Raw genomic sequence first — 21777 nt, forward strand, 5'->3', positions numbered from 1 at the left:
TGGAATTAATGCTCTGGGGGCATGAATGTCTAGGCAAAACTTCATATATCATTTTATTTAATATTTTGGAATATTTCAAAATATCAAGATAATTCACTTCACAACTGACATCCCTAGAGCCACGCAGCTGGCATGCTTTAAATCACAATACTGAAGAGGTGGATCATAAATATTTTCAATGTTGCAATCTATAATGAACTGCAAATGTACTGCATTTCATTCTAACAAGAAAATGTTAACTAAAAGTCCACTTCACTGGCTTTTTCTGCAGTTATTTTTCAACAATTTTTACAAGTGGCCAGATATGGAAGGGAATTAATATCACATTTAATTCAATTTATAGAGATTCCTCAAAATTTAGAAAAACCTATTTGTCTTTTATAATGAGCTTTACATACTGTACAGTAACTACCTCCGCCTATGTTCCTGAAATTCAGCCAACTGTTTGTTCATCTGCTCCACATCTGTGAACAACACATGTATAGGTGGAATTTCCCGAAGATGATGAAGCTAATGAAACAATGCACTTCCAGATATTTTATCCAGATGCATGTAACTGTGCTGCTTAAGTCATCAGATTATTGTTTATTGTACAATGAATTCTTCCTTTGTGCTACTTCCTGTTCCCTGTTTTATTTTGGTGGGTTACTATTTATACATTAGTCATTTAAGACGTCAGAAATTCAGACTCCAGATTGGACTGGATACAGTGGAGGAGACTTTAAAGATGGCCTTTCATGGAGGTTAGTAAGAGACTTCTCAACCAGCAGACAACATGTCAACACTGCAGACTTATATACACATTATTAACAATATAATACAGAAGAAGTAGAACCCTCCTGGACCCGCTGTGTTACTAGTATCACTATCATTAGGGTTCAGGCTTTTAATCACGTCCTTGTGAAAGTTATTACTTTTTATTTTGAGTTCTATATTTCTAAAATTGTGTGGCACTAATCAGGACTGATTTAAGATATTGTAACCAAATTTGGTTACAAATTTGTAACCAAAGCTATTCTAACCAAATTTATGACCAAATTTGGTTTGAATAGCTTGTGTAGAGAGAGAGAGGGGGCGAGAGTGGCTGATGCAGAGGTCAGAGAAGACAAAAAACATGCAGACTTGCCAAATGTGTGATCAAACTTCATGAACATGTCTGAAAACATTTTTTATTTTTTTATCAGTATATTTGAAAATTTGGGAAATGCATTTATCTATTATTCCATAAGCCTAGATAGAAATGAATAGAATATAGATAATAATAATAGAAACAGAAATCAATTAAATATTTATTGTGGTATGTGCAACACTCAGTCAGTACATAGTGAGTTAGTTAGTTATCCCTCCTCTGACAACTAAAACAGCTTGAAGCTGCTAAAAGTCTTTCTGTTCTTGATTTTATTTTCATCCACTCTTTGCTTCGAGATATTTGGATATCATTTGATATCCACCATGAACTACTTCAGCTTGCTGAAGTAGTTCATGGTGGATTTTAAGGTTTTAATCATCGGTTTCTTGTATGTTTGAGATTTGCATCCAGAACCTGCTGATATTCAGTGGGATCCAGTCTTCCCTCTGTCTGTGCAGCGTTTCCTCAGCCACTGGCTGCCACACAACCCTAAAGCAGAATATTTCCACCATCATGCTGAACAGTTAGGGAACTTGCAGGTTGGAAACCCTACTGAATCAACATGTAAGATTAAGATTAAGATTAAGACAGCCTTTACTGGTCCCACAGTGGGGAAATTTGCAATATTACAGCAGCAAAGTGACAGTGCAAGAGAAAAAACTGCAAATGTCAGTAACAAATACTTAAAAAAAAAAAAAAAGATTTATAATAGATAAGAATATAATAATATATTAACAATAATACATTAGTTATTTAGATAGATAGATTTGGAAACTAATGTAGAAATGTATACTGTATACATTACAGTAACATTTGGAGTTGTACTTGTAGAGGCAGAGAGAGGGGGTGAGAGCAGCTGATGCACAGAGAGATGAGAAATGGGCACAGTGAAAGAGACTGGACGGCAGTAACTCATTATATTGTGTTCTTTCAATTATCCTCTCTGTACAATTAGAATAAAAGCCATGTGGACAAAGGTAATTAACTACACACTGATACTGAGTGTCCAGCTGGTGGCCTATTTAAACACAGACCTCGCTGCTTCTAAATCACATACCTGCAACTTACAAATAATATAAGTAAGAATTCATATGTTGAAAAATGGTAAATTGAATGAGCTATTTTCTGTTACTCTACACAAGCTGCCCATATTTACATGTCCCCACCCCCAGACAACACCACTCACAGGCAGGTTGTCTATTCTGATGTTGTATAGTAGTCTGGGTGGGTATGTTAGGGGGTGGTGTTGTTTCCAGAGGAAGGAGGAATTTCTGATTTGAAAAGCCTCATTTCGGTGATAAAATCAATCACAATAACAAACTGTGTCTTATTATATAAAAACATTTTATGCAGTTAAGATCAGAGAAATTTCAAACAGATGCTGAGTTGCCAGCTGGGCCTGCAGCAGCAGCATTCTCACACTAACAAACATCCTGTGTAAATACAAACTTGTATTGATGAGTTGCAGTTAAGGCAAAAAGGCCCATTCTGCAGTACAAAGAGTTACCCCCCCCACTAACATTCCAATCACAAGACTCGAACTTTTTCAGATATTTCAGTTATATTTACAGTCTAAAACTAGAAAGGTCTTTAAAAAGCAACTAAAGCTGTGCAAGCCTCAACAAGCATCTGGCTCCACATCAAAATATACACAATCATGAGACACATGCCAGATGTTTTTTCATCTGAGAAACAACTATCCTAAAAAACAGTTCACTTTATTCTTGGCCCTGTTTATTCAAACAAGACAACCATATCCCCAATGTTGACAAAGAGAGAGAGAGAAGCAGCTTTATGTCATTCAGTTCATTTATAAACGGAAAATAAGAAGTGGAAGATGCAGAAAGTATAACAAATAAACTGAATCTGTAACTCAATCATTCAGCCATATCAGTTATAATGAATATGAACTGTACAATTGATCTGACTTTGTGTTGACTTATAATAATCTCAACCAGAAAAGTGAGCAGCACATCTGTGCTGGTTTCACACTAACGCCCTGTGTTAAATTGTGAATGCTGTGTAAGATAAAGGAGAGCTGCCTCATTCTTTGTGATCTGCAAGGGGGAGTAGATGCAGAGGAGGATAAGACGTAGAGCCTCTGGTGACCTGGAGTAGCCCTCTCTCTGAGACTCTATTAAGGGGGCGTTGTCTATGCTGTTAGAAAGAAAAAAAATCTTTCAAGACAGTGATATTATAGCTGATTCATGTAATGTATAATATACAGGGACTGACTGGAACTGAAACCACATGACGGCTTCTCCTTGATGGGGCAGACTACCCGGCGAGCTCACCATCACTGGCTCGAACTACTTCAGACTATGTAGTTTACCAGTTTTACAGATGCGGGTACATAAAAAGCAAAGTGTGTGAAGCCAAATTTGACTTGTATCATGCAGTACTTAGCAAGCGCTGCCACCCTGTGATTAAAAAGTGCCATTAGCTATTGACAGGAAGAAATATTCAAATAAATAAATAAATCCAATAAATCCAAAAAATATATTTTATCCACCTAGCTGAAAGTAATGCAGTCTAATGCAGAAGCCAAACAATAAATCCTACATGCATTGTTTTTGGTTAAAACTCTTTTAGAGATACATTTAAGGTCATTTTTGAGCCTGTAGTTTGTGGCTCTGTTGTATTGTATTTTAGCTGCAGACTGAGAGAACTCAGTGTGCTTTGGTGCTAAATGAAGGATAAGGGAGTGAAATGGCTCCAGTGAAAAGCTCTGTTGCTGTGGTAACTACTGCTGAACATCCTTCACCAATGCTGTTCTAGCAGAAGCGTCTACATGCATTTACTATGCACATTGACAAGGCATGACTGTATGATCACCAGGTGTGTCTTAACACCTTGTTCAGATTTTGGTGAGCTGCATCTCAAGTGTAACATAACAACACCAGCAGTTCTTAGCACAGTCTGGGTTATATTTACCACCAGAATATTTATGGCTGGAGTGCAATGGAACCAAAGTAAACTGAGCACCAATCAGCAGACTGGAGACTGGACCACTGATATTTTCAGCCACATACTGTAGACATTGTGTTATGCTGTACTTTTACCACCTGCCTCATACAGCCAATGGTAGATAGTTTACATCAGCTGATGGACGATGGGAGGGTCTGAGGTTGCACTGTGAGCCACAGTGAAGCACAGATGGTGGTGGAGAGGAGGCCTCTACAAGGACTACAGCACCAACTGTTCCTGTAAGACCTGCAGTAACTCAGAAGCCTTATATAACCTTATATAACCTTATGTTATCATCAATAATACATAAATCAATAAATTACAAAATAAATGTCACAAAACTATGTAACTAGATTTAATTGCTCTAATGTTAACAAACTGAATTTACCTTATCAAATGGTATGTTTTACAAAACAGCATTCTAATGCTAGCTAACATTAGCCACAATGCCTTATCAGCTGGTGGGTTTTACAGGATAGCTACACTGCCTTACAACAGTAAATAATTACATGTTATAATGCTGACTAATTTGGAAGTTTGCAAACATTAGAAAACAAGACTTACGGTATAGTTCATGTTTTCATCAAGCTGGCTCTGTAACGGACCTGTGACCGGCAGCAGCACCAGAGGCTGCTACTTCACATCCCATCTTGAGCTCCATAAAAATGAAGGAACATCATATTCATGTCTAAAATGACAACATACACGACCGCATTTTTTGTTACAGATGCAGCAGTGAAGTCACCTACAAAACGCACCACGACAGGAAAGCTAGCAGCTAGCTCCTCTTCCTATGAGGGAGACGATGGACTCAGTGTCCTGACAGGCTGGAGTTTGTGTAACCTGCACAAATAGAATAATTCACCATGATGACAAATGGTAACAAGTGGTTGCAACTGACTCTCCACCACCTACTACTGCACAGTGTGCTGAGGCAGAGCCGACTCCCTTCTGTGATGAAATCTGATGCGAAAACTGTTTTTTAGAACATTGCTCAAAAAAGTATAAATAAAATTAAAAAAAATTTAACCTGCAAGTTGCTCCCTAAGTTAATGAAAATAAAACAACATGTTTGCTGTATTTACTTATTTTATTAAAAGTCTCATAGTGTATAAAGTGAGATTTCAATGCCTTTTTAATTATAATTACAGTACTTTTACTATTATACTGTGAAAGTATCAAAGCCTCAGTCCACAGAGAAATGCACACAGCCTGTATTCAGAAACTGAGCCTTAAAACCAGCCGTCAGGACTTCTGGAACTTGATGATGTAACAACAAAGCAGTCACCTGGACCCACCATCCAATCTTACAGAATTTGGTTTCTCTGAGTGTTTACCCGAAATCTCCTGTATTTTTTATCAAATCACTCAGAAAACAGTCAGCCAATCAGCTCACTGACCTGTTGTTACTAGAGCTCCAGAGAGAAGCCTGAGAGAGGAGATGTACAAATACACTGAGATGGTTTTTGGTTCTTTAAACCACAAATATATCCTCTGATGGACATCAACACTTCAATTAAAACACTGGAAAAGTGTAAAATATGGGACCTTTAATAATAGTATTATATATTCATTAATATATATAACTATATTAACAATACACACACATATATATGGGCTAAAATTAGGTTCAAAAAGATTTTGAGCTTGGGCGGCCCGATGGTGGAGTGGTTAGGGCGCATACCACACAAGCGGATGCTCTTAGCAGGCGAGTGCTGGTTCGACTCCCAACTGGCCTGACTCTTTTTTTGTCTTTGTGTAACCCTCATCATTGATTTTATTTAATCACACATTTTATTCATAGTCTCTTTTTTCTTCTTACATATACAAATGTTTTCTATATAAGTGTAAAATAATACAATGTAAAATAATGCAATAAATACAATGAAAATAGGCATAAATACATTTGCTTACAGTTTCATTTATTGTAGTAATTCATTATTTGATATTTCAATTAAGATGAATTGAAGACGAGATTAATTTAAGAATTAAATATGAATCCATCAATAAATGGTTAAAATTAAACAAGCATTACAAAATTTTGTTTATTCAATTATAGGTTTACAAATAATTTTAAATGTATTAATGCCTGTTCTTATTGTATAACTAGTTATTAATTAATGAAATGCCACTTGTGGTGCCACATACCTATTAGTAGTACTACTCAAGTAACTACCAGTAACTACTCAAGGCAGTTGTTAATGTATGTATTTCACAGTTACAGGATGTTGCTACATCAGTTGTGGATGAGGGTTGAGCCTCAATGAAAATTGCCAACCAGGCTTAGGACAGCGTTCTGTTTATTTTGGTGTGTTAAACATGCTTTCCATGCTAAAGCTCACACAGCTTATCAGCCATACTTTAGGTTAGTAAGGGCTTGTTGAATTTGAATGAGTGCATCCCAGCTCGGTGTCGTCTACACAACCTCTATTGATTATTATTATTAAAATGCACAGAGGATATTGTGTAGAAGATTAGAAGATTAGTTTTGTGCTTGAACAAAGTAAATGGCTGTCTAATACTTTCTTTGTGTTGTATGCAAAAATGTTCCAAATCTTTTCTTTACAACAATATTTAAATTGTGGAGTACAACCTATATGAAACACTTATTATATGAGTATAACACAGTCTAATAACACCACCACTAAGGCCTACACAACACCACCTTTCTGCTTCAGTCCTGACAAAACTGAACATTATAAGGGATTCATTGTTGGGCTGTTGTGAAGGGTTTTCTGTTTGTCTGAATACTAAAATCAATGACACCCAACAATGATTAACTCATTTTGCAAGAGTTGGATTGCACTGGATTTGCCAACATTGATGAATCTTTCCAGACTTGACTGTTTATCATCTTATCCGTCTGGATATTGCTTAAACATCGGACCTGACTTGCTCTTTGCACAGCTGCATTTTTAATCACACAACCTGTCATTTTGTGGCTTACTTTTGTTTTGATTTTCTTTTATCCTAGAATCAGTTGTCATCTTATTTGAAAGTAGTTCGCTGAAGATGAAAATGCTCATTCTTAGGTATGACTACAACTTAAACTAAGACCAAATCTAAAAAATGTCTCACAGAAGAAAACTAGTGAATTTTAGTTTGAATAAATGATCGCAGAACAAATGTTTTGAACAAATAATCACAGCCCAAGTAAAGTGTAATGGTTGGCTACAGAAGACAGAAGACTGATTATCTGACTGCTCATGTTTCTTTCCCCATTTAACCACTTTTTAGCAATGTTGCTTGTACTTAGTTGTGTACAGGATCATCGTATTATTTTAAACCCCAGGTGAAAAACGTTGTGCAGTCATTTGTATCATTTGAGAAATATAACCAAGGTTAAGTCTTTTATTTCAGCCACAGATGTGGAGAAACTCATTCATGCTTTTGTTTCCTCCCAGTGCACCTGTCTCAGTCAGAAATCAATCCATTGCTGACAGTTCGTTCAGAAAGCTGCAGCTCGGCTCCTGACTCAGTCCAAAAAATGTCTTCACATCACCTCTGTCTCAGCATCTCTACACTGACTGCCCGTTTATTTTAGGATTCCTTTTAAATTTCTTTTAATTACTTTTAAGGCCCCTCCCTATATTTCTGAGCTTTTATCTCCCTATGAACCAGGACGCAGTCTGAGGTCCTCTGGTAGTGGCCGTTCTAAGGTCTAGGCTGAAAACTAAAGGAGACGGGGCCTTTGTTTGTTAGGGCCCCTAAACCTTGGAGCAACCTACCAGAACTCAGACTAGCAGAGTCAAGACACATTTTTATAAATAAGTATTGGTTTTTGATTTCTTTATAATTTAATTTAAATTTAACTTATTACTACTGATTTGTTTCGATGTTTTATATTTGACTCATTTGACTTTTATTGACTTTTACTACTTTTATTGAAAAGCACGAATAATGTCTTATTATTATGTATTATTATTATTATTATTATTATTATTATTATTATATCTCAGAATAGATGATGGAAATATGAAAATAGGCATCAGGATGTAGTTTTCCTAAATTTCCTTAGCTTATTAATGTAAGCAGTTTATATTGTGTGGATATAAACTACCTAAACGTTTCATTCCAGTCTAAAAGAATTTTGTGATTGAAGCTTGTATGTGTTTTCAGCCACATAACTGAGAGTCATTGTCCTGCTAGGCCTGTTCTCTGATAAAAACCGAAGCCTTTCTAACTAGTCCCAGCCGCTGCTCTCATGATAGCTGCTAACTATACCTCAATTGCTGTAATGATTATGTAACCTTGAAGGAACTGACCCCTCAACTCCCGTGCTACTAAGAAAACCGATGTAACTGGAAAACAATATGACTTAACGGAAACTGAGACATTAAGCTTTAACATTAACATTTGTCAAACTATTACCAAAAAAACATTAGTGCACTTTCAGCTGATTGTTCAGCTACAGTTCAGTTAATTTCTGTTGTTTTTAATTTGTGATGGAAAAGACTTAGGTGGCTTTCTGGGTATTTAAAAGTGTGTGTTTTTAATTCTGTAGAAAAGCTGGAGGCTGGTCACCACTGGGTAATTGTGTGTGTGTGTGTGTGTGTGTGTGTGTTGGGGTGAGAGAAAGGAGAGCAGCAGATGTAGGACCTCATATTGAAAAGTTCCTGGCAGCAGGAGACAAAAACAGGAGGGGAGGAGGGGACGGGAGGAAAAAAAGGCAGACAGAGATAGGGGGAGGGAGGGAGGGAAAGACGAAGGGAGAAATAAGGAGAAGTGAGACAGCACTACTCGAACACTAACCACAACCAGATGGGGAAGTAATGGGGAGCGACAGTGGAAAGAAACCGAGCAGAGTGAAGGAGAGGAAAACTTTCAAAGAGGAGGGAGGAGGAGGGGTGGGGCCGAGGGAGAGGAGGAGAAGGGAAGGAGGGGGCTGGTGAGGAATTTTTTCCTGAACCAACTGTTTCTCCCCTCCTTTGGAATGAGAGGGAGGCTTTATGTAATGGGTAGGATGCAATCATTGAGGTTGTTTGAGAGAAAGTCCCAGAGTAGTTCCTCTCTTTTTTCACTGAACGCAGCTATGCAGCCTCGGAGGACCACAAAAACAATGATCCAAACACACTCGGTTTATTATGTAACAGACTCTTTCTCTCCTTTATTTTGTAATCATACCCAGTCTGCATTTCTCCACCATTTCATCTCTCCTCTCCCTCTTCTTCCTCACAATGAAGACGACTCATGTGAGATGGGAGGAACTGACTGAGCTGATGTGGATATTGATGCTGGTTTCCAGAGTTGAGACATGACAGCGGCTGACTTCTTGTGGGAGCACTAGCTTTTCATAGAGTCATATGATGAGCTGTGTGTCCTCTGTTAGACCTGGTTACAAGTAGACTGTGATCTGGGTGGGGCGGGGCAGCCCCACTTAGTCATAATGTATTTCACACCAGTCCAATATTCTCACATCCAGGTTACTGAGGGTCAGCTCCGTACAGCATGTACTGTATGTGTGAGTGCATGAAGTGACGCTATAGAGCTGAGACAAGTTAATCAATCAATGAGTTGATCAACAGAAAAATTTAAACTGATCAAATGTGTCAGGATTTGTGGCTTTTCTCTGTTTTATATCACAAACACACTGTTGGCAACACTGCAGGTCGTAAACGCTCTTAACAGAAACTGTTTGTGCCAATTCATTTTGAAAAAGCAGCGACCAAAGGGGAAACTCCATCACTCAACTCCATCACTTGTTTTTTACAGGTCTGGCCCAACTGTTGCAGTGTAGCTAAAAAACACAGGTTATCCCACACAGCTATGGGCCATCACCACCAGACGTCCAGTTTAAGAGTCAGTTTTAACTGGGCGGAGCAGAAACATCAAACCACATTATACCTCGTCAACAAACTCACATAACTGTGAAAAGTAACGTTGGATGTGTCTGTCACATCGGTGCGACCGTTCATTATGAGTCATCTGAGGTCACGACGACCCCACTAACTGTGGCAGGTGCCACATATAGTGTTAACTATTCCCATGACAGTTTACCAGACTGTTGTCATTCGAGATAACTGAGGCCGCAGCCATCAGCTCGGCACTCAGCTGCTTCTCTAGACCATGTCACAACTTGATTTTTACAGTTGTATGAATGAATCAACATTCTCTCTCTCTTCTCCCCCCGCCCCCTCTTTCGCCTCAGACGGCTGCCCACCCTCAGTCTGGTGCTGTTGGAAGTTTCTTCCTGTTAAAAGGGAGTTTTTCTGCCCCACTATCACTTTCTCTTTGAGGGAACTTTTGAGTTTCTCTCATAAAGATGTAAGGTAACCTGACTCTGTAAAGAACCTTGAGATAAAGTATATTATGATTTGGTGCTATACAAATAAAAGTCTTTGAAAATAAAAATGTTTAAATTAATTACTGTTTTTCTGTTCTGAACACTGAGCTCACCGGCTGATGTTTGTGTATATAATTAATTTAATCCCTAATTATGTGTCCTAAAAAATAAAACTGCCCATGAGACCCTTTATGTGTTTACAGGACTGTGACTTCCGTTTAAACTATTTATTAGGTCTCATAAATGTAACCTTTTATCTTTAATTTATCTATAATAAATATCACCTTCAAGTTAATCAATACGGCCTCAAGGAGATCCATTTATTCTGCTCATTAATAGTTAATGTAGACCTATCATTACACACATCACTTCATTGTTGCAGCACATCAAAGAATTACCAAAGAAGTAATACTGTGTTCGACAAAGGAAGTCAGTACTGTCTGCAAGATAATGTGTGCTGTTTCTATGACTGACTTCTGGTTTCACTGTGTTTCTTTAAGGTAGCTTTCATCAATGACGTAAAAGCATGATCTGTTATGGTGATGTATCAAATGTCAACTTTTATTTTGAAATTTAGGTCAAAGCCACATGTAAGGAACTACCATATATGGGCATTTACTGTATTTTGTGCCACATATGTACTGTATTTTGTGCTGTATAGCATAGCCCAAATTGTTGTACCTTATCAGTACATTATAACAACAAACCATATAAAGTTTTCATTATCAGATGTTTTTCCTGCTTCCATGCAGATTAAAAAAGTAATTAAAAGAATAAATAACCTCAGAGAGCATTTTCATCTGAATAAGTCCACTGAGTGACAGTCGACTGGGCCTGGTTAACAAAGAGCAGTGTCTTCATGTGGAAGTAATGCAAATGAACACAAATGCCAGAAACACCGACATTTTCCAAGTGTTGTACTGAACTGCGTCCACAGGGTTCTGCAGCAGATTTTCCGTAAGACAAAGAAGACAGACACATGAGGACAGACACACGCAGACAGATGAGATACGTACTTATGTAGAAGGTGTTGGGGGCATGGGCTCCATCAAGTTCCAGCTCCAGCAGGTTGCTTGTCGTGGGATCATGTCTCAACCACAGGGCCACGCCCAGGATTACTCCTCCAGCAAGCTGCAGCATACAACACAACACAGCATGTAATTCTTTCAGCACATTTCATCTCATTTTCAAATCAAATCAAATCAAAGTACTTTAATGAACCCAAACTGGGAAATTGTTGCGTTGCAACAATTAATCTGTGTTAATATTTTTTTTTGCATTTTCATACTTTCTGGGCACAATGAGTGACACCCAGTGAGGTCTTGGTCCAGGATGTCACAACTTTATGACTACAACACCACTGTCGCTGAGGGACACTGTATGCTGCCTGTGTTTTATATTTGCATTTTTTCCAACACTAAAGATAGAACAGAACTCCTTGCTGCTCCATTAAAGGTGATGTTCAGCATTTTGGGAAATACACTCATTCACATTCCTGCCAAAAACTAGATAAAGATATTGGTACCACTCTCAATGTTTGTTCGCTAAATGTGAAGCTACTGACGGCAGCTGGCTAACTTAGCTTAGCAAAAAGACAGTAAACAGGGAAATAACTAGCCTGGCTCTGCCAAATAGTAACTAAATCTGTCTATTAGCACCTCTGAAGATCACTAATTAACATGTTAAATCTCATCTGTTTGATCCACACAAAAAGTGTAAAACCAAACTCGTCTTTGTGCCAAGGTGAGTTCACTGGCTGCAGCTTGATATTTGATGAACAGACAGTAGAGTGGTATCAGTCTTCTCATCTGACTCCCTGGAGGAAGTGATTCCCAAAATATCAAACCTTTCTTCTAAATAAAAAAGGAAAAGGCTTCGTTTTTAATTTATTTTACATTCAGTGAGCGAGGTTGGCGTTCATCAGATCATTAGAGATTACAAACTGTCAGGATCTGTTAGACCCTGTTCAGGAGATGACAACAGTAGTTTGTCAGGCCTTCATGGAAATTAGGGCTGAACGAAAAAAAAAACATTTTGAGATTATTTTAGCAGATATTGCGAGTCCTGATATTGAAATGGTCATTTTTGCTTTTCACTTTCATATTATGATTTTGGTAATATTTCAATTAATTATTAAGCTTAATGGAAATTAATTCAAAATCAAAGGAAAGGTAAACTGGTTATTTAGTTGCAATTCACTTAGACTCACAACTGGATGCTGAGTTTGTTTGAGGTTCAATATCTAACCAACCTTTTAATGGATAACATTAGTCATTCTCATCTCGTCACATCTTTTAGAGGTGACTACAGGAGGTGGTTAGCTTAGCTTAGCATAAAGACTCACAGGGGGAGACGAGCTAGCCTGATTTTTTCATGAATTAAAAAGACTTGTTTTAAAGAAAGTTAACATCTTTAACTATTTCCTGGTGAACAACAGCTGGAACACAGAAATACAAAATTGTTGTTCATTTTTAAATTTCTGTTTGATTACAGAGCCAGACTAGCTGTTTCCAGTCTTTATGCTAAGCTAAGCTAAATGGGCTCCAAGCTCTAAAGTGGTATTGATATCCTCATCTAACGCTTAGAGAAAAGCAAATGAGTGTATTTCCTGAAATGCAGAACTATTATTTTAAGCCCAGCTATTTAAAGGAAAATGTCAGTAAACCTCCTCAGGTCATTAAACCTTTTTTTCTAACTGCAGGAAAATATCTAAGGGTATTTCCAAAGATATCTGACTGTGTGCTAAAGTCAGCTGTTGGACCAGCATTTTGAATTTCCCCAAGGGATGAATAAAGTATCTCCGACATGTTATACAGGGGTATTTGAGTGAATATTTGAGGCCATGGGTCAACCCCTGATAGACCCTTTGTCCAGTTTCATTCTTACCTCATCTGTGAACCAGTTTCTGAGAGGAAACCCCGCACATTTTGCAATGTGTAACTCTGTTACTGAAACGTATTGTTAGTTCTTTAGGGTGGTTCACACTGACAAGCCTTCCTGAGCCCTTTTGTTTAGCTCAGGACAAAGAAATCCTAAATATAACCAGAGTTAGCATATACCACAGCAGACACACAGGAACAAGCATCGCCACACACAGCAGCAGAGAAATAAGCCCCCGACAGACACAACTCACACCTTCCACTCCACATGGGTTCAGATTTTTATATATCTCATGCTTCAGTACATTCAAAAATAGACAAAGTGGCCAAAGAGAAAATCTAAATTAAACTCTCCAGCGCTAGTTTCTGTGAAAAGATTTGAACCAAAACAGGCTCGGCCATCCCACTCCTTCCCCATCCCTCTGCTCTCTAAGTGAGGTCTATTCCAGAGCTGAGGCCAGCCGCTGCCTAGCAACCAGATAAACACCATAACTGGCAAGACTGCAGAAATTCAAAACACACACAAACACACACTCACACACACACACACACACACACACACACACACCACATACCACAGAGTGACTTACTGACTTTAAGAGAACTCCCCATCTCCTTACCACGTGAATTACCACCAAGATGAGTCACCAAGATGCTTGAAGGTGGTTAACTCTGATTTAAACATATTTCTGAGAGGCTTCAATTCACAGTGTTTGTACAGATGATGAATAGAGGGAGAACCGAGAACAGAGGATAGTTGATTTCAACAAATGTAACTGGTCTCAAAGAAGTCCAAGTTAGCTACAGCTGCAAGGACACTTACTGGGGTGTGACTCACAAACATATCCACTGTTGGTTTCCATGAAATGGTAATAAACTGGTTAATCACAAATCCATAAGACGGCCTTTGAGACATAATCAAGGTGTCTGTTGTTTCAGAGGTCCTGTTCAGGCCTGGTAGTAGATTTGGATCAGGGTGCTGACAGTTTAGAGAAATGACGTAGTGATGTGGACCACTTTAAAACATTTCCACTGAAAAAAAAGCCAATATCAGTTTAAGTGTACGATTTATTTTGAATATATTCACCACTTTATCTTATCTAGCCCTTTCCTTTGGCACTACTTCTTGTGAACTGTTGAACAACTGTATTCCTACGCCACACGTTTCCCATTCCATAATTTATTTCTGGCAGCTCGCCACAATATCAACATTGACCACCACATATTGATTTTCTATTTCAAATGGGTAAAATCTTATTTCCTTGTAGGGCTGTGCACAGTACATTGATTCACTCAGCCCCTGCTTGCCTCGCGCTCTCTGTCACAAACACTGCCAGAACACACTGAAGACGAACTGTGTCTAATGGCGGCACTTGAGGATTTATGGCACTCGGCTAGCAACTGTAATGAAGCCAGAGATGGAGGCTGCACCAGCTTGTATTATCTATGTAATGTTTTAGAAATGCTGCATGATTTGGTTCATGCAGGCTAAATAAAATTTCCAGTACACCTTTCCTACACCTTTTCTGCATTATAAAACTGGTAATGGATTCTGTGGTAGTGTGCAGTAATGTGGCAGTGATTGGGGGCTGTGGGTGGATGAGTAGGAGGAGTTATACTGAAAAACAATCTCTCAAAGCAGCCCAGTAAAAAAATGGAAGGAATAAACCTGACCAATTCATTTTTTTGGTACTGTGAACTTCCTCTAAAGATTGTGAACTCTGGACGTGAACTATTTGAATCTGTGTGGACTGAACTTTGATCTCTTGTGAAGTGTGAACTTGCACCACACTGTTGGTGTCTGTCCGCCATGCCAGCTCTCCCTTTTACACAGATGGTGATCCGGCTCCGTGGCTACGCCTCCACTGTCGGCTTATTGCCACTTTGAACAGGTTGTATGAAGGAGCTAAACATTGGTGCTTGAGCTACTTATTACTAGTGCTGCTGCTAGTTTGTGGTTTCTAGTTTGTTGGCAGCACACTAATCTCTGTGAACATATCACAGCTCAGATGACCACTCCAGTGCAGAACGGAGACAGTGTTTGTGGATCTGTGTGCTCATGCTAAGGTGCTCATTTTCAAATGCAATACTTTAATGATAATAAACCAGAGTCCCCTCTTTTGTCCTTTTGTGTAACCTAAATACACCTGACAGCAGTTGGCAACAGTTGTGTAAGCAGCACTGTGGCAGAGTAGCTCTAGCAAGTACATGAAAAATGGCCCTAATATTTTCTTCCTTTTCAGCACAGTGCTGCCAGCCACTATAACACACATGCTTACCATTTGTCTGCTGCTAAATTAGTTAGTTAATTAGTTAGCTAAAGCCATAGCTCGTCAGTGGGAGGCAGCTAATGAGCCGGTAATGTATAGCATCGCACTCATTCTGCCTCACAACTCGCATGTTTACAGTTACAGCCTGTACAATGAAAACACACGTCTGTTGTTACAACAGAGGTTGATCTGAAAAGTTTAAAGCTGAGAAACTTCACCTTTTCACAGCTAATGCTAACCACCAAGCTAATGACTGGTGAGAACTGGTGACGTAAGGATTATTAGAAAATGATGTGAAATGATGGTGAAAGCTCATTCAGGCAATCCTCATGCCTTTTGTCCAAAAATTAAAAACAGAGACAAGAGCACAAGCTACAATTACAAAATACACTAGAAGTTTGATTAATCTCTTACATTTCTTAATTGTGTTTTCATATTTATTTCGAGTAATTTGTCTGCATGTGTTTGTTGCTAGTCTGTTTTAATTAAACTTAACTATTATTATACTCAAGTTGTCTTTGGCAGGTTTACTTACTGTTTACTTAAGGGCTAACATCCAGTAGAACAGCAGATAAAACTACCTGCTCTGTTTTTACGATAATTTGGGTCTCAGATGTCAAGGACATTACCTCACCATCTGTTGCTCATTCACCCAGTGCATTTGTTGTGACAAACTCCACACCAAGGAAACTGTCTAAACACACACCATCCTGTTCACCACAGTCTGCAGTCACTCACACTCACACTTAGTCACTCTCAGGTTGGAAGAAGTGCAACACTGAAATGACTGAAATGACTCTCAGAAATGAGAGTGAAACCCTAAAGTTGTTTGAAATATCACCGCATCTGAGATAAGCACAGCCCAAATTTCCCTGCCAGCTCTGCCTTCAGGGTCTATTTCTGCCTCCAGCCCAGAGCACAGGGGGTTGTAGAATGCTGGGCATGCTGGAGGAGAGGGAGTGGGGGGTGGGTGTTCCCATAAAACTCCTCTACCACCACACACAGGCTCCCCTTCCCCCAACCCATCTAGTCACTTAACCCTCTCAGTGTCCAGTGTGATTTATAGAAACAGGAGGTCTCCCTTTTAAAGAGGCAGCCTCCGCGGCTAGCTGCTCAGTAACCACACATCACAGTTAAAGAGTTATCTCCACAGATGGACCCGACTCGTCTGCTCTGACAGATCCTTTCTAAAAGCTCTTAGAGCAGCCAATAAAAATAAAAAGGCTAACGTGTTAAAAAGAGAGATGGGGCCAGAGGGATGTTGTAACACAATCACATTAAAGTCACTCTTTACCAACACTTCTCATCAGTGTCTAGATGGTGAGTCACATGTTCCACAGGATATTATTTCTCAAAATAGGCCTAAGAAGTGATGCACACCAATGGAATATGTCATTCAAACAAAAAACAGCAGTTCCTAAGGATGTCCTGATTGAGTTTTTATTGGCCCTGGTCCCCATCCCAGTCCTAATAAAGGGTATCTGCCAATACAGAGTTCAATCCAATCCATTTATACTGAGCTAAATGTTAAGTCAATATGTATCTGACACATGGAAGAAACAGTTGTGGCCTAATTAATCTGACACACCTTATTTTTCTTTACAAAACTTCATAAACTTAAGTTTGTAATCTTAGATAATTGATATGATTACTGAAAGAATAACAGGAGAATATGACTCCTGAAAATGACTGAATTTGTTAGAACTACTGAAGAACATTTAACAAATAGCATGACAAGACAGGACAGATACGTACATACCAACAATTACAAACAATCCTTAAGCCTTTAATTGTCCTGAAAAAGAACTTTTACAAACCACTGATTCACATGATAGATGTTGATCACATGCACCACAGTTTTTACTGGTCATTAGATTTCCCCCCCAATTTCACAATAAACTCTTGGGTCTGTTTAAGTGTTTAAATTAAAACAGAATAGCATCAGTCTTTCCAAGATGGAGGGATAATCTGTTATCAGATTCATTCTAAAGAGCTGTGCTGAGACAATATTAACCAAGGTAATCCCCTGCCCCATCCATAGAGAAGCCACCCTCCTCGGAGAAGACCAAGAGGAACTTCCTGCAGTCGGCACAGTTATGGGAGATGAGGGTGGATCTGGGAAGAAAGCTACACTTTCCCATGTTGTCCAAACATCCTCGCGGCCTGACATCGTCATAGGGTACAAGAAGGAGAACAGGATCACCCTGATTGAATTGACGGTCCCATGGGAAGATGGATGGCCACCAATTTCAAGAACCTGGTCCAACAATGTGGGAACAAAGGGTGGCAGGCCTGGCCACTTCCACTTGAGGAGCATTTTTTTGAGGGGTATGATCATAGCAGCTCTGCAAATTTAGATGTTGTACCTCAGGCTACTAATGAGGATTTGGTTTTGTGCCATTCATGAATCAGATCATTTAAAAGCAGATCTGCAGAATGAGAATGACAGAGCGGAGATCAGACAATAGCTTTGTATGGTACAGTGGTCAAGATAAGTCTAGGTGGTCCCTGGGGAAATTAGGACTGATGAAGGAATTTCATATAATTAACCTACCTCCACTGCCACGCTATGAATGCTCAAGTAATTTTCCAAACCAAATTTCCAAATTGCGGAGCCAAAAGATCACAAAAAACTCACAGTCTCCTGGAAAACCTTGGCCTTTAGTTGTTGTGGTTCTAGCTGGAGAAAAGGAAAAGCTGATGGATGCTCTAAGCGTCTGAAAAACCCACAGAAATACTCTACATCAGTACATATTTGCTCGACCGCAAAACAGTGGAGTAGTGCACACAGTACACAATTACCACATTGTGACAACCACAGGCAAATGACTGTGACTAGTGATTACTGTGCCGACTAATTTGGATTTAGTAGATGTCAGAATGTGAGAAGTTACAGTGTCGTATACACATGAAATAAAATAGTCTACACTGGGAAATATTAATGAACAAACACATGAAAAGACTTTGATAAAAAAAAAAAAAAAAAAGTCATATAGTCGCAAGTTAAGCTGGATGCTTAGATCCTGCCCTCTCAAGCAGCCTGAGGCATTAACAGAAATAAAAGTACAAGGATTTTCTAATTTCCATTTTTCCTTTTTTCTATCCAACATTCAATTGATAAAAATCCAATTGAAGTCCAAAAACTTCATTATATAATCCTCTGACAAAGAAAAAAAATACTATTTTAGATGTTACATTTTTTCCAGTTATCTATTATTCATTTTATAAATTGTAAAACCAACTGATTATCACTGTTCTATCTTTACAAGATGCTAGTAAAACACAATCATCTTTATCACCTTCTAACAAACTAGGTTACCAGGAAAGACTGACTTTAAATCATTTATGTACAAGAAAAGTGGGCCGAAAACACTGCCCTGTGGAACACCACATTCAACAGTTCCAAAATTAAATTATGTCCCATTAGCACGATTTTCACCCATGCTTAAAACCACTGATACCACACTACAACTTGATCAAAAAATAGCAAAATCATACCACATGTGCCTCTGCATCAACTTGTTTCCTAATGTGATCAGTCACATACACAAAACAGGTGTCTGTTGAAAGCGACTTCCTCAATCTATTTTGACATTTATACAAAATCCTGCAGAGGAAGACACCAGCCTTTGGTTAGAGTTCATCTGAAAGAGGAACAATGAAGGATTGTGGTCGGTAAAGACTCGGACAGAATGTCACCTTGACCTAGTATACTGTACTTAGCAGGGCGAGAGCATCCTTTTCAATGCTGTGTTAGTTTAGCTGACAACCCAAACAGCACGGAGTAAATGATTGTGTGTAATGAATGCAGATGTTTCTGAAGCCTGCAGCGTTGAGAGGACTTGCCAGTACTCTTTTAACACATCCATCTTTGTTACATATTTAGCAAAGTCTAGTTGTTCCGTCTCTGTAGTCCTCCCTCCTAGGGAGTGGAAACAAATCAGCTATGCAAAAACAAGCAGTGCTGTTGGATTTTGGAGCCAACACACTGGAGAGTTAAGACAGGGAGAGCTGACAAGGAGGACGACAATCCCACATGAACATCACCGGCAGAGAGACATTACTCTGTCTGGAAAAGAAGCATTTAAGCATCCTGACAGGACACACTGTGGATCATGTTTTTCTGTCAGAACTGTGAACCACACAGTCTGTCACTGATTTTCCATTCAACCACATGTGGACCAGAACACTGGACTTGTAGGCTGGATCCAGGTAACACAGGCAGCACCAGCACTTTTTCACCTAGCTGAAAAGTTCTAAGCACATTTTATCATAATGGTACTTTTCTTCAGCCAAATGACTTGTAATGGGGACGCTCTCGGAAAGTGCTGACATAATCTTGCACATTATGCTTTAGGCAACTCTGACAGCCATTTTTCTTCAAGGGGCCTGAGGGGCCCACACACTGTGTGGCCAAACACAAGAGTGGATGGACTAAGGTCTAAAGATTCCTGGGTGGTTTCTCTTTTACTATCTATGTTAGATAGTGTTGGTGCTGTAGCTTTATCATTAACTCTCTGGTCCCTGAACAGAGAGAGACATGCAGTGATGGGGAATAAAGAGCCTCACTTTTCCACGCCAGCACTTTAGCTGCCATTCATCACCGATAATGGCTATTAGGGATGGATGGTCATCAGCGGTAACAGCCTTTCCTGTTGGGCTCTGGGGGCTAGAACTGTGGCTAACCCATTTTCCTTTCACGTGCCTGCTGGAAATACTAGACTTAAAATAAGAAAGCTGAGAATACATTACAGGCAAATAACTGATATTATAATGTAGCCTATGATACTGAGAGTTGTTTCTGAATACAACCTAAAACTTGTTTTGTATTTATTTATAGTATTAAGAACATTTTTATATAGAAATTTTCGTACAAATAATATGGTTTAAGAAAAAATAAAAAAACTAGATGAATGAGAATTTCAACACATAAGTGGAAAGAAGATGTACAGTTTTTTAATCAAGCAAAATGGAAAATGGAAAATAGCTTTCATTATTTTTTAAGACTTTCATAACTGACAGATCATTTAATAATGCAAATAAACATTAATTACAACCCTTACACAAATAAAGGGATTCTTTACCTCACAGTGTGTACAGCTGTCTGATTGTACAACATGATACAACATGATTACAACAACACTGAGAAACTGCCACACTGACTTCCTTATAGATGTAGCTGATAAAGCTACTTCTTAACTGAAGGACGTGTCTTTGACATGACAACCCATAGCTCTTAAACCATGATAACACTTGTTGTGTTGTGAAATGCCTTGACCCATTTTGTACAAAATGATCATACATGTAAAATTGCACCGCAAATTGATCTAGATGATTTCATGTATGGAAATAGTTGCAAACAAGAAATTAAATTCTTGTTCTGAGTTGGGCTGTCGGAGTAAAAATGAGCCGCCCCAAAGTGATTTTACCATAGACAGATGCTAAAAAAATTCAAAAGAAAGAATTCTGAAACAGAGGTAAAAGACAACATATATGGATGGCAATATCTGACTGCCTGTCCAACACTTTGGTAGAAACTGAAAAAACTATTTCATATATAAATAATTACTGCATGGATTGCCATGAACTGTGGTTCAAACATTCATGGTACCCAGAATCCCACCAACTTTGCAGATCCTTGCAGGCTTTTAGTCAAGTATCTTGACAACTGCTGGATGGTTTGCCATGAAATTTGGTGCAAACATTTTTGTTTTTCTCAGGATAAATTGTCATGTCTTTGGTGACGTTTATAAACTAGAGCCAACAAAATTTATATTTGTCCCGTACAAATACCCGCAAAACTAATGACATTCCCATCAGCCTCAGCTGAGCTCTGCTTTACGGGTGGAGCAGCCGGAAAGCACCGCATCCCTGGTAACGCCGTTATAACAAGAGTAATCAAATCTCAGTGTGATCGAACAATCCATAAAGGTCTTTTCCTGGCCCTCTTGTGTGTATGCGTGTTCTGGGACAGGGCTCACTTCATCAGTCTGAGCACCCATGGGGTATAAGTCTAGCTGCCACGACTAACAACTTTTTTGGTGGACACCCTGACTTAGCACTTCCAATGCGGTGCAGCCCTCTCCTTAATTTGAATGCAGCCTGTCTGGTGGGGCAGCAGGTGTGCCAAGCTCACAACAACACTGTGTCATCTGTCCTCTAGTCATAAAAGTTGAACCAAGCTCAACTTTCGCTGCAGGGCAATGAGATATCGTCTGGCAAGGTGTCGCAGTGGCCAGTCAATTAATG

At 39.0% G+C, this 21777-nt stretch overlaps 1 protein-coding gene across 1 annotated transcript in view; it reads right to left on the bottom strand.

Annotated features, from left to right (window-relative positions):
- Nucleotides 1-21777, bottom strand: part of LOC139627440 (CD81 antigen-like) — a 36111-nt gene that overhangs the window by 12628 nt on the left and 1706 nt on the right. The window contains exon 2 of the mRNA XM_071488180.1: nt 11396-11510. Within this exon, the coding sequence (XP_071344281.1) occupies nt 11396-11510 (115 nt within the window). The remainder of the gene's footprint in view (nt 1-11395; nt 11511-21777) is intronic.

Source organism: Trachinotus anak, unplaced genomic scaffold (assembly GCF_046630095.1).
Source record: "Trachinotus anak isolate AG129_WGS33_773 ecotype Australia unplaced genomic scaffold, CSIRO_AGI_Tana_v1 ptg000011l, whole genome shotgun sequence".
NCBI classification, from domain to species: domain Eukaryota; kingdom Metazoa; phylum Chordata; class Actinopteri; order Carangiformes; family Carangidae; genus Trachinotus; species Trachinotus anak.